The sequence below is a fragment of the Electrophorus electricus genome, chromosome 13 (genome assembly GCF_041902795.1).
Source record: "Electrophorus electricus isolate QZ-2024a chromosome 13, ASM4190279v1, whole genome shotgun sequence".
NCBI lineage: Eukaryota > Metazoa > Chordata > Actinopteri > Gymnotiformes > Gymnotidae > Electrophorus > Electrophorus electricus.
In genome coordinates, this window is record NC_137509.1 from 1,745,001 (window position 1) to 1,759,492 (window position 14,492).

The 14,492-nt window shown below is 44.5% G+C and overlaps 1 protein-coding gene across 5 annotated transcripts in view; it reads right to left on the reverse strand.

Moving 5' to 3' along the window:
* The window catches only part of greb1l (GREB1 like retinoic acid receptor coactivator), a 60,850-nt gene that overhangs the window by 28,550 nt on the left and 17,808 nt on the right, over window positions 1–14,492 (reverse strand). For all 5 annotated transcript variants that reach the window (XM_035519917.2, XM_035519915.2, XM_035519916.2 and 2 more), the window contains exons 2-5: window positions 5,833–5,938; window positions 3,249–3,408; window positions 2,917–3,093; window positions 1,081–1,257 (exon numbers count right to left, since the gene is read on the reverse strand). In XM_035519917.2, the coding sequence (XP_035375810.1) occupies window positions 1,081–1,257; window positions 2,917–3,093; window positions 3,249–3,405 (511 nt within the window). In that variant the 5' untranslated portion in view covers window positions 3,406–3,408; window positions 5,833–5,938. The remainder of the gene's footprint in view (window positions 1–1,080; window positions 1,258–2,916; window positions 3,094–3,248; window positions 3,409–5,832; window positions 5,939–14,492) is intronic.

Below are 14,492 nucleotides of genomic sequence, written 5' to 3' on the forward strand. Positions count from 1 at the left end.
CATGCTGGCTTTTAAGTGTGGTGCCACACCTCCGTGTGTCTGCAGACACATATTTTCGAACCTGGAGCCCATCAGGTTCCTCTGCTCTGTTCACACATAAATCCTCATGCACATTCGGCATGTGGTGCATCCTTACATAGGTGTTTTAATGTACACATGTTCTGATAATGCAACACATCAGTGTTTTAATGCACACGTTTTGATAACACAACACGTCAGTGTTTTAATGTATACAAGTTTTGATAATGCAGCACGTCAGTGTTTTAATGTACACACCTTCTGATAGCGCAACATGTCAAGTGTTTTAATGTACACGTTCTGATAATGAAACACATCAGTGTTTTAATGTACACATGTTCTGATAATGCAACACATCAGTGTTTTAATGTACATGTTCTGATAACGCAACACGTCGGTGTTTTAATGTACACAAGTTCTGATAATGCAGCACGTCAGTGTTTTAATGTACACAAGTTCTGATAACGCAACACATCAGTGGTTTAATGTACACGTTCTGATAACGCAACACGTCGGTGTTTTAATGTACATGTTCTGATAATGCGACATGTCAGTGTTTTAATGTACACATGTTCTGATAACGCAGCATGTCAGTGTTTTAATGTACACAAGTTCTGATAACGCAGCACATCAGTGTTTTAATGTACACAAGTTCTGATAACGCAACACGTCGGTGTTTTAATGTACACGTTCTGATAACGCAACACATCAGTGGTTTAATGTACACAAGTTCTGATAACGCAGCACGTCAGTGGTTTAATGTACACGTTCTGATAACGCAACACATCAGTGGTTTAATGTACACGTTCTGATAACGCAGCACGTCAGTGGTTTAATGTACACGTTCTGATAACGCAGCACGTCAGTGGTTTAATGTACACGTTCTGATAACGCAGCACGTCAGTGGTTTAATGTACACGTTCTGATAAAGGACATTGACGTGTCGCATTAACAGACACAGGGCATAGAGGTCACAGGGCATAGAGGTCACAGGGCATGGAGGTCATCACTTCTGTTCATCATCAACCGTAATGGGATATGTGTCATGTCCAACACACCGACCTAGAAGTGCGTTCTTCCCGTTCTCATCTGGAAGGAAGCGTTTGTCAACAGCACACACCAGGATGTGCTCCGGGATGCTGGGAGACTTGGCGCCCACCAGCTCGAACCCAGCTGGGACGTTGATGGAGTCAGTTGCCATAGAGACCAGCCGAAGGTCCTTGCCCGCCTGGCAGAATCCTGTGATCAGATATGTCAGCACACACAGAGACCATGACTCAGCACACAGCGTACAGCAGTATTATAAAATCTATGAACACAGAATGCATACCTGTGAGAAGGACCCACTGAAAGGACATTTTGCTTATGATTCATAAGGCTTTCAAATAAAATTAATTTCAACAAATAAAATTCACTTTGGGCTCTGTTTTCATGGATATAGCCCAAGCACAGAATAAGGCCAGGGCACATGCATTCGTGGGCATGGCCAAACAGGTCTTTGTTATTTTCATGACTGGTGAAGACACACTAATCTGGTGCAGAGTGACACAATTACAAAAAGAGGATGTGTCAGACTGAACACATGATGAACAGGTGTGGTCAGACTGATCACATGATGAATAGGTGTGGTCAGACTGATCACATGATGAATAGGTGTGGTCAGACTGATCACATGATGAATAGGTGTGGTCAGACTGATCACATGATCAACAGGTGTGGTCAGGCATGCTGCTGCAGTAGCCAATCGGATTAACTCCTCTTGTTCCCTTTAAAATCCGAGCGTGTGAGTGATTCGAGGCCATAACGTCGCCATGGCAACGAACATGCAGGAATGGCAGCACAAACAAACAAAAACAAAAATTCACGGCGGAGGAAAGATACAGTCTGGTCAGGGATGTACAGAGTCACCATGCCAAAATACACGGCACTCAGCCTTATTATTATTGATCACTTTGATAAGAAAAAAATTCATATTTACATAATTGTGATATTTACATATGCGACTAATTACTTCAATTATATAATTTTCCATGTGTAATGAAACACCAACTGTCTGATTCATCATTAGTCAATATTTAAATTTAAATCAGTTATATTTAGTTAGATATATTTTAGTGGTGTTTGTGGTCATAACCCCGTTGTGATAAATTGGACTTGTCCGTATGTGCTTGTGTGAAGTGAGGAAAACACCGTGCTTAAACACCACAGCCCCTGCTACACCAGTGGAGTTTAAACACCACACCCTCTGCTGCAATAGTGGAGTTTAAACACCACACCCTCTCCTATATTAGCAGAGTTTAAACACCACACCCTCTCCTATATTAGCGGAGTTTAAACACCACACCCTCTCCTGTATTAGCGGAGTTTAAACACCACACCCTCTCCTGTATTAGTGGAGTTTAAACACCACACCCTCTGCTGTATTAGTGGAGTTTAAACACCACGCCCTCTTCTGTATTAGTGGAGTTTAAACACCACACCCTCTGCTGTATTAGTGGAGTTTGGAGTTTAAACACCACACCCTCTGCTGTATTAGTGGAGTTTAAACACCACACCCTCTGCTGTATTAGCGGAGTTTAAACACCACACCCTCTGCTGTATTAGCGGAGTTTAAACACCACACCCTCTGCTGTATTAGCAGAGTTTAAACACCACACCCTCTGCTGTATTAGTGGAGTTTAAACACCACACCCTCTGCTGTATTATTGGAGCTTAAACACCACACTCTCTGCTGTATTAGTAGAGCTTAAACACCACACCCCCTGCTTTATTGTTCCACCCATTATGCCAGAGGTTCATTTATTTCTGTCCAAACAAATGAACAAATGGTATAAAAGCGTGTGCGCCCCACAGAATGAGGGCAGCCTATTCATTTAAACATATTTGTGATTCCTGTACCATCTAGAGTGCAGCAGCCTTCAGGGGGTGGGCGCTGGAGGTATGGCAGGGGAGGGCTGCTGGAATCTGATTCATCTTCATCATCAATGTCTTCAAGGCCATTGGATGACTGGCAGTTCATCAAGACATGTCCAACGGCATCAGACCTGAGGCTCAAGTCCACTTTAGACTTAATGTCTGGAATAAAAAGAGGGAAAAAAAGACACAAAGTGCCACATGACAGTCACATGACCATGGACCATTACTATGCAGCTTTAAAAATAGACGTATGATGCCATGATTCCTAAAAGCTATGGAGTAAAGTTTTAGGTGAAGGTTCTGGCACGCCTCACCATCCAGGTCGGGTGGGTACTGGTCAGGTTCCAGGTAAAGTTGTGTGAATATGGGCTGTGGATCAGCGCTGCTTGAACGCAGTGAGGCCTCGATGGAGTTGTGGAGTGCCTCCTCGAAGCGAGCAGACTTCAGCTGCCCAGCATAGGAATTACCCATGGTCTACAAAGACACAGTCCAGTGCATCAAGTCTGGTGAAAATCACCATTAAGCAGTTATCATCAAAACTGTGAAACACCAGCACTGCCTAATATCTTGTGTTGATATTAGTGTATGATGTGTGATCTGATATTGAAATTAGTGTATGATGCATGATCTGGTATTGATACCTACCAATGCCTGTCTCACCCTACCAATGCCTGTCTCACCCTACCAATGCCTGTCTCACCCTACCAATGCCTGTCTCACCCTACTAGTGGGAGGCCTTGTCTTTTTTTCTTATTCTGAGCAGAGGGAACATGCATGACGGTAATTTCTGTTTCTGATGGCTATCCCCATAGTTGATCCTTATAAACTGATTTTCGAACTGTGAGTTGTGCCTTGTGTGTTATGAACTGTAGCTCTAGAACTATGGCTATGCCTATGCCCAATACCAGCATTTTAACAACAGCAGCGTAGAGTCTGTGGATTCTAACATGACACTAACACACCCAAAGGCCTGCAAGTCAGTCGTGGCCAAAGGTTTTGAGAATGACACAAATTTGGTTTTCATATGGTTTACTGGCTGTTTTTTTAGATCCTTTTGTCAGATATTTATATGCTACGGCAAAGTACAATTATAAGCATTTCATACGTTTTTTTTACTTTTTTATTGACAAATACATCCAGTTTAAGCAAAGACTTTAAGACTTCTGCAGTTCTCCTTGACATATCAGCTTCTGGGCAAAATCTTGACTGATTGCAACCCATTCTTGTCTTATCAGTGCTTGAAGTTGATCACAGTTTCTGTGATTTTGTTTGTCCACCCTCTTTTTGAGGATTGACCACAGGTTCTCAATGGGATTGAGATCTGGGGAGTTTCCTGGCCATGAACCCAAATGAGAAGCAACCCCACACATTAATGGTCTCAGGATGTCTCATTGCTGGCATGACACAGGACTCATGATAGCGCTCACCTTTTCTTCTCCAGACAATCATTTGTCCAGATGTCCCAAACTGGCTGAAGGGGCTTCATCAGAGAAAATAACTTTACCCCAGTCCTCTGCATCCCATTACTTCCTGCAGAATATGAATCTGTCCATTGTTTTTCTTGGAGAGAAGTGGCTTTTTTGCTGCCTTTCTAGACACCAAGCCATCCTCCAAAAACCTTCGCCTCACTGTGCATGCAGATGCATTCACACCTGATTTCTGCCATTCCTGAGCAAGCTCTGATCCAAGGGAGTGGGTTTGCTCAATAGTTTGCCTAAGAACACTGCCATGAATAAGGAATGGTATCAAAACATCCTCTAAGAGCAACTTCTGCCAACAATCCAGGAGCAATTTGGTGATGAACAATGCTTTTTCCAGCAGGATGGAGCACCATGTCACAAGGCAAAAGTGATAACCAAGTGGCTTGGTGAACAAAACATTGAAATTTTGGGTCCAAGGCCAGGAAACTCCCCAGATCTCAATCCCATTGAAAACCTGTGGTCAATCCTCAAAAAGAGGGTGGACAAACAAAAACACAGAAACTGTGATCAACTTCAAGCACTGATTAGGCAAGAATGGGTTGCCATCAGTCAAGATTTTGCCCAGAAGCTGATATCCAGCATGCCGAGGTGAATTGCAGAAGTCTTAAAAAAGAAGGGGAACAACTGTAAATATTAAGTTTTTGCTTAAACTGGATGTAAACTGGAAATAAAAAAAACTTATGAAATGCTTAGAATTGTACTTTATTATACCATATAAACATCTGACAATAAAAATAAAAGCAGTAAACCTTGTGAAAACCAAAATTTGTGTCAGTGTCAAAACATTTGGCCACAACTGTACCACATGGAGAGTTAGTATAATTCCAGCCCAATGTGAATTACCCCACGGTAGTCACTAGGGGGAGAGTTAGCTAATTCCAGCCCAATGCTAACTACCTCATGGTAGCCACTACAGGGGGGAGTTTGCTTAATTCCAGCCCAATTCTAACTTTCATGTGGTGGCTTTGAATGATTGGCAGCAATATTAGCGTTTTGGGAGTCAAAGGGTAGCCAATCGCTACAAAACGCTTCAGGTTGCGTTGATATTAACGACTACAACTAAGCTTTCCTGATACCCTTCCATCTGAGGATTCTTGATCACACACACACCCTCCAGAACACCATCGCTGGAAGTACAGACTTCCACAGAAAGAGCCCCAGAGTAGAGCTGAGATTTCTTCAGGGACATACTGACCCAACCTCTCTCAAGGCTGATCAAGGCCAGTGTAATATCAGCAGTCTGGCTTAGTCTGGCTAACCCACCACACTACACTGTGTCATTGTGTCGTGTTCTTCCTCTAGTTTAAAAATATTCAAATTTCAAATGATAGGTCTTCTAATTTGCCCACATTAGAGCCATGCTCACAGTTGTAAACACACGCACACACACACAAAATGTTGAAGGTTGAATACTTACTGTAGAACGTTTTCTCTTCCTTGGAATGCTTTTTAGCTTCTCTCCATCACGGGTTAGAGAGGAACTGTAGAAATCTGCACCAGGCCATCACCACCTGCTCACACACCTGCACAGGTACACCGACACAGCCAGAACATTAACACCTGACCATAACCTACACCAGGGCCACCCACACACCTGCACAGGTACACCGACACAGCCAGAACATTAACACCTGACCATAACCTACACCAGGGCCACCCACACACCTGCACAGGTACACCGACACAGCCAGAACATTAACACCTGACCATAACCTACACCAGTACCACCCACACACCTGCACAGGTACACCAACACAGCCAGAACATTAACACCTGACCATAACCTACACCAGTACCACCCACACACCTGCACAGGTACACCAACACTGCCAGAACATTAACACCTGACCATAACCTACACCAGGACCACCTGCTCACACACCTGCACAGGTACACCGACACAGCCAGAACATTAACACCTGACCATAACTTACACCAGTACCACCCACACACCTGCACAGGTACACCAACACAGCCAGAACATTAACACCTGACCATAACTTACACCAGTACCACCCACACACCTGCACAGGTATACCAACACAGCCAGAACATTATCAACTGACCATAACATACACCAGTACCACCAACACCCCTGCACAAGTACACCAACATATTCACCAGAATTTTTATCCAATCATATTGACAATATCTTCTACAGGTTCATTTTATAAGAACCAATCAACATACAAACAAACAAACAAAAAACAAAACACTGTACAATATTGGCTCTGGATCAGAGTGTAGTTTTGGCATAGCTGTTACAGACAATATTCAAAGTGATAAATTCCCTGCTGAACAAGGAGAAGTGTGTGAAATGCACTGAGGGATTGTTGCTGTTTACAACACAACCATCTATAACAAGCCCGTACACAGTCCAGACTACACCAGCCCCATAATCATCTACAAAACACCAACAAACTGGCCTGGCGCGCCGCACCTGTGCGTGACCAGAGAGTCTCCAGAATATCTTAATAATGTCCCCTTCTTTCACACTGGCCAGTCCAGCTGCTCAGAAGAGAAGAGAATGCTGGAGCTTGTTGAAGAATGTTAATGTTTGGTGAAAGATGTTGGGTTGGCTGGGTGCAGATAGAGCAGAAGTGCTATCTGACATCAGCTGGTTGTTTAGATGGTGTAGCAGATTGTCGAGCTCTTTGGTGTAACTTCTCGCTGATAAAGGTGATGGATGAGCCTGTTAGCTCCAATTACCCCAGGGAGAATTTAGCAAAACGCTCCAGTAACTCTATCACACACCGACAATAACCACTGCACTCTACTACTGAGTAAAAACACATTATTAATGATCAGGGGCATCGACAGGGTTGTTTTTTTGCGTCCCATGAAAAGATTTGGTCCCAATGAAAGAAATTTACCTATAATTTACCTAAAAAATCATTTAAATTCAAAAATCATTTAAATGATTTTTTTGGATGCTTGTCAGTCACCTGGTGATGTCTTGTGATATCCATCTCTGTGCTTTTGCTGGACTCCTGCTAGGTCACCAGTTACTCAGTGCAGACAGATGTAATCCTAACAGACTGCACTCCAGAGAACGGGTTCTCCTCTTTCTCACACTCTGACACTATAGTTCAGCAGAACCCCTCAGAACCGAACGGTGCCACTCGGCACGGACCATCAGCAAACCTGTTAGTACCTCGCGTGGCCACAAGCGGGATCCGTGACTCACTCACAAAGACACACTGCTGCTAATCACTACTGTGGAAGCACTCACCAGCGTGAATTATGGGAAATAAAGATTAAAATAAAAAAACATTTAAAAATAACCCTGCGCTGGTAATAAAAGAAAAGAGCGGTAAGGAACGGGAACAGGGAGACGGCTCATGCTTAGGTAGCCAGCAGAATGAACCCTGACCCCTTCCAAAAAGCCACAGACAGGGGCAGCTACCTGACCAGGTGAGATAGTACAGTAGTGAGTCTGAAAGCAAGCACCTGCTCTCAGATGAACGTTTTCACCACGCCTCCGAACGGCCCCGGAAGCTCCTGAATGCCCCCGTGTCTGTGCTGGTGGTTTCTTCAGCCTGGATCATACCTGGTTTACCTCGGTAGGTCACTGTCAAGCTCCTTATGATGCGAATGAGGCGTGAAGCAGAAAGGCATCACTAAAACACATTACGTTGTGTGTGGTCTGCTGTGTCATTACCACAGACACTAATGTTGCAGGAGCACAGTCATGTGCAGTAGCTCAGTGAATTAATAAGTACTTAATTTAAGTAGTGGCAAAAATCCAGCATGGACAAAGAAATCCAGACTGTAAACCTTTGACCTGGACAGAGTAGTCAGTGATTGACCAAAGGGATAGTCACACTACTTTAAAAGAACTCACTAAAAAAACATCAACAGAAAAAGTATATGTAATGATGTTTCAAAATAAGAGCATTACAAGGAGGGTCTGACTGACACACACACACACACACACACACACACACACACACAGAGTCACATCAATGCCTCAGGGAGACACAACAGCACCAAACACAGCCATGAACATTACCTTGAACTCTGCTGTTTTCAGCTGCTCACCAGAGTAGTGTTTCTACTGTCCTGCTTTTCATATCAGCCATGCTGGGATTTATCGATACGCAGCTCAGAGCAGGGTGAGCGGGACAGAGAGTGAGAGGGTGGGAGAATGAGAGGGTGAGAGAGTGAGAGGTCCTGCCTCCACACACCCTCCTGGCATCTGACTTAACTGAGTCATTTAAAGAGATCTTCCAAAAGAAACTCCAAACATTCCAGCGACACACAAACTAACAGCACAAAAGATCAATTTATGACTCCTCACAGGAGAGTTCCTCGGAGAGTTGACTTAAGGTCATTACCCTGGTCGCTTAGCAACAGAGGGCCCAAGATAAAGGTTGTGTAGAACTGAGGTAATCAGGCAAGTACATCCACATCACAGGTAAGAAGATACAGTCCTCCCTTTGGACAAAAACCCTTATTTGATATGACAACAAACAGACATGATTTAGAAGTCACAGAACTTCTGAGTGTAAACCACAGAAGTTCAAGACTGCCCAAAAGAGCAGAGCCAAGATAAGACTTTCCAGGTCAACAAGACATTCAGCACCAACCTCATTATGCAGCTCTCAACAGAGCTTCAGAAAATGCTTTCCCCACTCATTACACTGACTGCAGATCAGTTTTTAGCTGCCCTGCCCTGACCTAAAGCAACACCCAGCCCCCATAGCACACTCACTGAGGCTTCTGTCACACAGGGGCTGGAGGCCATATGCTCAAATACTTACGTTTCTCGTGGTCTTAATTAGGTGCTAAAAGGCAAAGCTATCAACAGCGCGTGAGCCGGAGTACGCGATGGCCCCAGACAGGTGACCGTTGCACTGCAGTGCCTCTACTCTGCAGCCATGACGTGAGGTGATGCGCTTCCCATCTCCCACAGGTCCCGGCAGAACAGAGGAGCCCTCGGAGCGTGCTGACCACGGCGTGGGGGAGAGAGGGAACAGGGTCTTTCCTGGAGCCCGTGTGCTGAGTGTACTCCAGGCAGAGGGAGGCGAGCTCTGCTCACAGGTTCCTGGTCGTGGTAGGCCTGAATGAAGAGCTACTGTTTCTGCCTGCCTCTCTGTGACTGTAAGACTAGCTCCACTTCTCTCTCACACACATGCTTGCAAAACCCTTCCCCCACCCCCTGTCCCCGCCCCCTCCCCCCACCCCCGCCCTCGTCCCCTCCCCCCACCCCCTGTCCCCGCCCACCTTTCAACCATTTGGTCAGAGAAGCAAACAGGGCATTCCCAAAGGACTCATTCATCTTAGACTTCACTGACCCCCTGGGGTGACAGATGCTCTTCTGTGTGTGTGTGTGTGTGTGTGTGTGTGTGTGTGTGTGGTGGTGTGTGTGTGTGTGTGTGAGGGGCGTTTGACACACTCAAGGAAATTAGCACCGTGTGCCACACGCGTGCTGCACTTTGGCTATCATGTGTGACAGGCAGCTGCCCTGCCATCACTATGAAACCAGAATCGTGCTCACGTGTGTGTGTGTGTGTGTGTGTGCGTGTATGTGCTGTGTGTATTCGTGTGTGTGCACATGCGTGTGTGTGTGTGTGCGTGCATGTGCACATGCGTGTGTGTGTGTGTGCGTGCGTGTGCGTGTGTGTGCTGTGTGTATTCGTGTGTGTACACATGCGTGTGTGTGTGTGTGTGGTGGTGTGGGACTGATGTGATGTGAGCTGTGTTCTGTCTAAGCTCTGGTCTTCAGCTCAGCCACTCCCACTTTTATTGGTCTTTATCTGATGATTTGGCAAATGGAGAGCACTCGGAATGTGTGGGTCAGACCTCATGTTTCGTTTCTTTGATTCACGTGCGTGCGTGCGCGCACGCACGCACGCACGCACGCACGCACGCACGCACGCACGCACGCACGCACGCACACACACACACACACACACACACACACACACACACACACACACACACACACACACACACACCCTCTCTTGCTCTCTGTCACATAGGCCCCTGCAGCTTTGCTTGAGGCCAACAATTAACTTTCTCCCGATTTAAACCTCAGTGACAGAGGCTCACACAGGCAACACTCCGGGGCTCGGGGGGGCTCAGGGGGGGCTTGGGGGGGCCGTGTCGCTGGGCATTGAGGGCTACCTTCAGTTGGGCCCTTTGTGCTGAACGCTACACAGAGGCAGCTCTCAGGAAACAGAAGGATCAGGTTCCGGCCTGTTTCAGACAGCATGACAACTAACCCCCTTCACATTCCTCATCTCTGTCCCTAATGACACAATATTGTGATCTTCTCTGCCACGTGGAAACACAACATTAAAGAAGTCATGAAACAGGAATCCAGTGTGGTTATTGCTGGTGTACTTATACACACACACACACACACACACCATAAAATAAGTCATGAAACAGTAATCCAGTGTGGTTATTGCTTGGTGTACTTACACACACACACCATAAAATAAGTCATGAAACAGTAATCCAGTGTGGTTATTGCTTGGTGTACTTACACACACACACCATAAAATAAGTCATGAAACAGTAATCCAGTGTGGTTATTGCTTGGTGTACTTACACACACACACACACACACCATAAAATAAGTCATGAAACAGTAATCCAGTGTGGTTATTGCGGGTGTACTTACACACACATACACACACACACACACACCATAAAATAAGTCATGAAACAGTAATCCAGCGTGGTTATTGCTTGGTGTATTTACACACACACACACACACACACACACACACACACACACAACATAAAATAAGTCATGAAACAGTAATCCAGTGTGGTTATTGCTGGTGTACTTATACACACACACACACACACACACACCATAAAATAAGTCATGAAACAGTAATCCAGTGTGGTTATTGCGGGTGTACTTACACACACATACACACACACACACACACCATAAAATAAGTCATGAAACAGTAATCCAGCGTGGTTATTGCTGGTGTATTTACACACACACACACACACACAAACATAAAATAAGTAATGAAACAGTAATCCAATGTGGTTATTGCTGGTGTACTTTTACACACACACACACACACACACACACACACACACACACACACACACACACACACACACACACACACACACACACACACACACACACAACACAAAATAAGTCATGAAACAGTAATCCAATGTGGTTTTTGCTGGTGTAGTTTTACACATACACACACACACAAACATAAAATAAGTCATGAAACAGTAATCCAATGTGGTTATTGCTGGTGTACTTTTACACACACACACACACACACACACACACACACACACACACACACACACACACACACACAACATAAAATAAGTCATGAAACAGTAATCCAATGTGGTTTTTGCTCGTGTAGTTTTACACACACACACACAACATAAAATAAGTCATGAAACAGTAATCCAATGTGGTTTTTGCTAGTGTAGTTTTACACACACACACACACACACACACACACACACACACACACACACAACATAAAATAAGTCATGAAACAGTAATCCAATGTGGTTTTTGCTGGTGTAGTTTTACACACACACACACACACACACACACAAAACATAAAATAAGTCATGAAACAGTAATCCAGTGTGGTTATTCCTGGTGTACGTACACACACACACACAACATAAAATAAGTCATGAAACAGTAATCCAGTGTGGTTATTGCTGGTGTACTTATACACACACACACACACACACCATAAAATAAATCATGAAACAGTAATCCAGTGTGGTTATTGCTTGGTGTACTTACACACACACACCATAAAATAAGTCATGAAACAGTAATCCAGTGTGGTTATTGCTTGGTGTACTTACACACACACACACACCATAAAATAAGTCATGAAACAGTAATCCAGTGTGGTTATTGCGGGTGTACTTACACACACATACACACACACCATAAAATAAGTCATGAAACAGTAATCCAGCGTGGTTATTGCTGGTGTATTTACACACACACACACACACACACACACACACACACACACACACACACACACAAACATAAAATAAGTAATGAAACAGTAATCCAATGTGGTTATTGCTGGTGTACTTTTACACACACACACACACACACACACACACACACACACACACACACACAACACAAAATAAGTCATGAAACAGTAATCCAATGTGGTTTTTGCTGGTGTAGTTTTACACATACACACACACACAAACATAAAATAAGTCATGAAACAGTAATCCAATGTGGTTATTGCTGGTGTACTTTTACACACACACACACACACACACACACACACACACACAACATAAAATAAGTCATGAAACAGTAATCCAATGTGGTTTTTGCTCGTGTAGTTTTACACACACACACACACACACACACAACATAAAATAAGTCATGAAACAGTAATCCAATGTGGTTTTTGCTAGTGTAGTTTTACACACACACACACACACACACACACACACACACACAACATAAAATAAGTCATGAAACAGTAATCCAATGTGGTTTTTGCTGGTGTAGTTTTACACACACACACACACACACACACACAAAACATAAAATAAGTCATGAAACAGTAATCCAGTGTGGTTATTCCTGGTGTACGTACACACACACACACACACACACACACACACACACACACACACACACACACACACACACACACACAACATAAAATAAGTCATGAAACAGTAATCCAATGTGGTTTTTGCTGGTGTAGTTTTACACACACACACACACACACACACACACACACACACAAAACATAAAATAAGTCATGAAACAGTAATCCAGTGTGGTTATTCCTGGTGTACTTAGAGGAGTCACTGTGTTTCCACCAATGATCTTTTACAATTGAAAATATATTAATTTAATCAGAGGTGATTCTTTCTCTAGCATAAGACTTGGGGAAGGCAAACACATGGCAAACACACACACGGTTGCTTAGTCAGATTCAATCAGTCTGTATCCTATTTTGACTGCAGCCCCAGAAACAGTGAGCTCTGATAATAATCACTGAGAGCAAGAGAGAGAGGTCTGGATATCTGAATTCTGCAGTGTGTCTGTCAAAGTCACCAAGAATCTGTCAAACAAACAAAGAATCCGTCTGGTCAACACACAGATACACACAGACACACACACACACACAGTCAGTCAACACTCAGTCCAAGTCATTTAGCCATTAAAATCTAACACAACTACTGTATGTACATGTGTGTATTCTCACATTTCCATACATAGTTTGTTGAGCAGTATCTGTTTTAACAGTTTTTAAATATTTTCTTTGTATAAAATAATATGGCGGCAAATTCACAAACAGTCTTAACCAAATTAATCTACATTAGCTACGTTATTCTGCCAGTGCCAAACACTCACAAAACAAGCAAATATACAACAATTGGTTTAAATCAGGCAATATAGTTCTTCTCACATTAGCAAATAGCTGAAAAGGGGCTAAATCTAGACAATGACCCCGCCCCCTCTCCTTTGCTCCGCCCCTCCCCCTCCCTGCCCCCGCCCCCTCCCCCTCACACACACAGAGATCTCCATTAGGCTGGCGGGGTCATTAATGTGCTCCTGTGGTAGCTTTGTTCTGGGCACTGTGCTCCATCTCTCCGTTAACTCTCATCCTGACCCACACAGAGTTCCCTTGCATCCGGACACAGACGGACGGGGCAGGGCAGGGGTACCCTGACTCCAGCCCCTCGGCAGGCCGCATCAGTGGTGTCAGGCTCTTCCTCGACGCATGCCACGCGCCGGGCGCTGCCGCTCTCTGCCAGAAAGCGGGAGGAAGTGTGCGTCTGTGATTCATGACCCTTGTCTCCCACGGCTAAAGCCTTGCAACGAGAGAAAGGAGGGAACCAAAAGGGTTTCCTTTACTAAAAAGAGGCTTTCAGCAGAACAAAGAGCCGAGTGAGTGAGTGGAGGTGCGTCAGATCCATCCCTCATCCCTCCAGCCTGGGCACACACACAACAGGAGTCCTCTCCACCACCCACCCAGCTGTAGGTATAATGTGTCTCTGGAAGGAGCCAGTCGCAGTCAGACCATCACCCGAGATTAAAACGACAGCTTCATCTGAGTG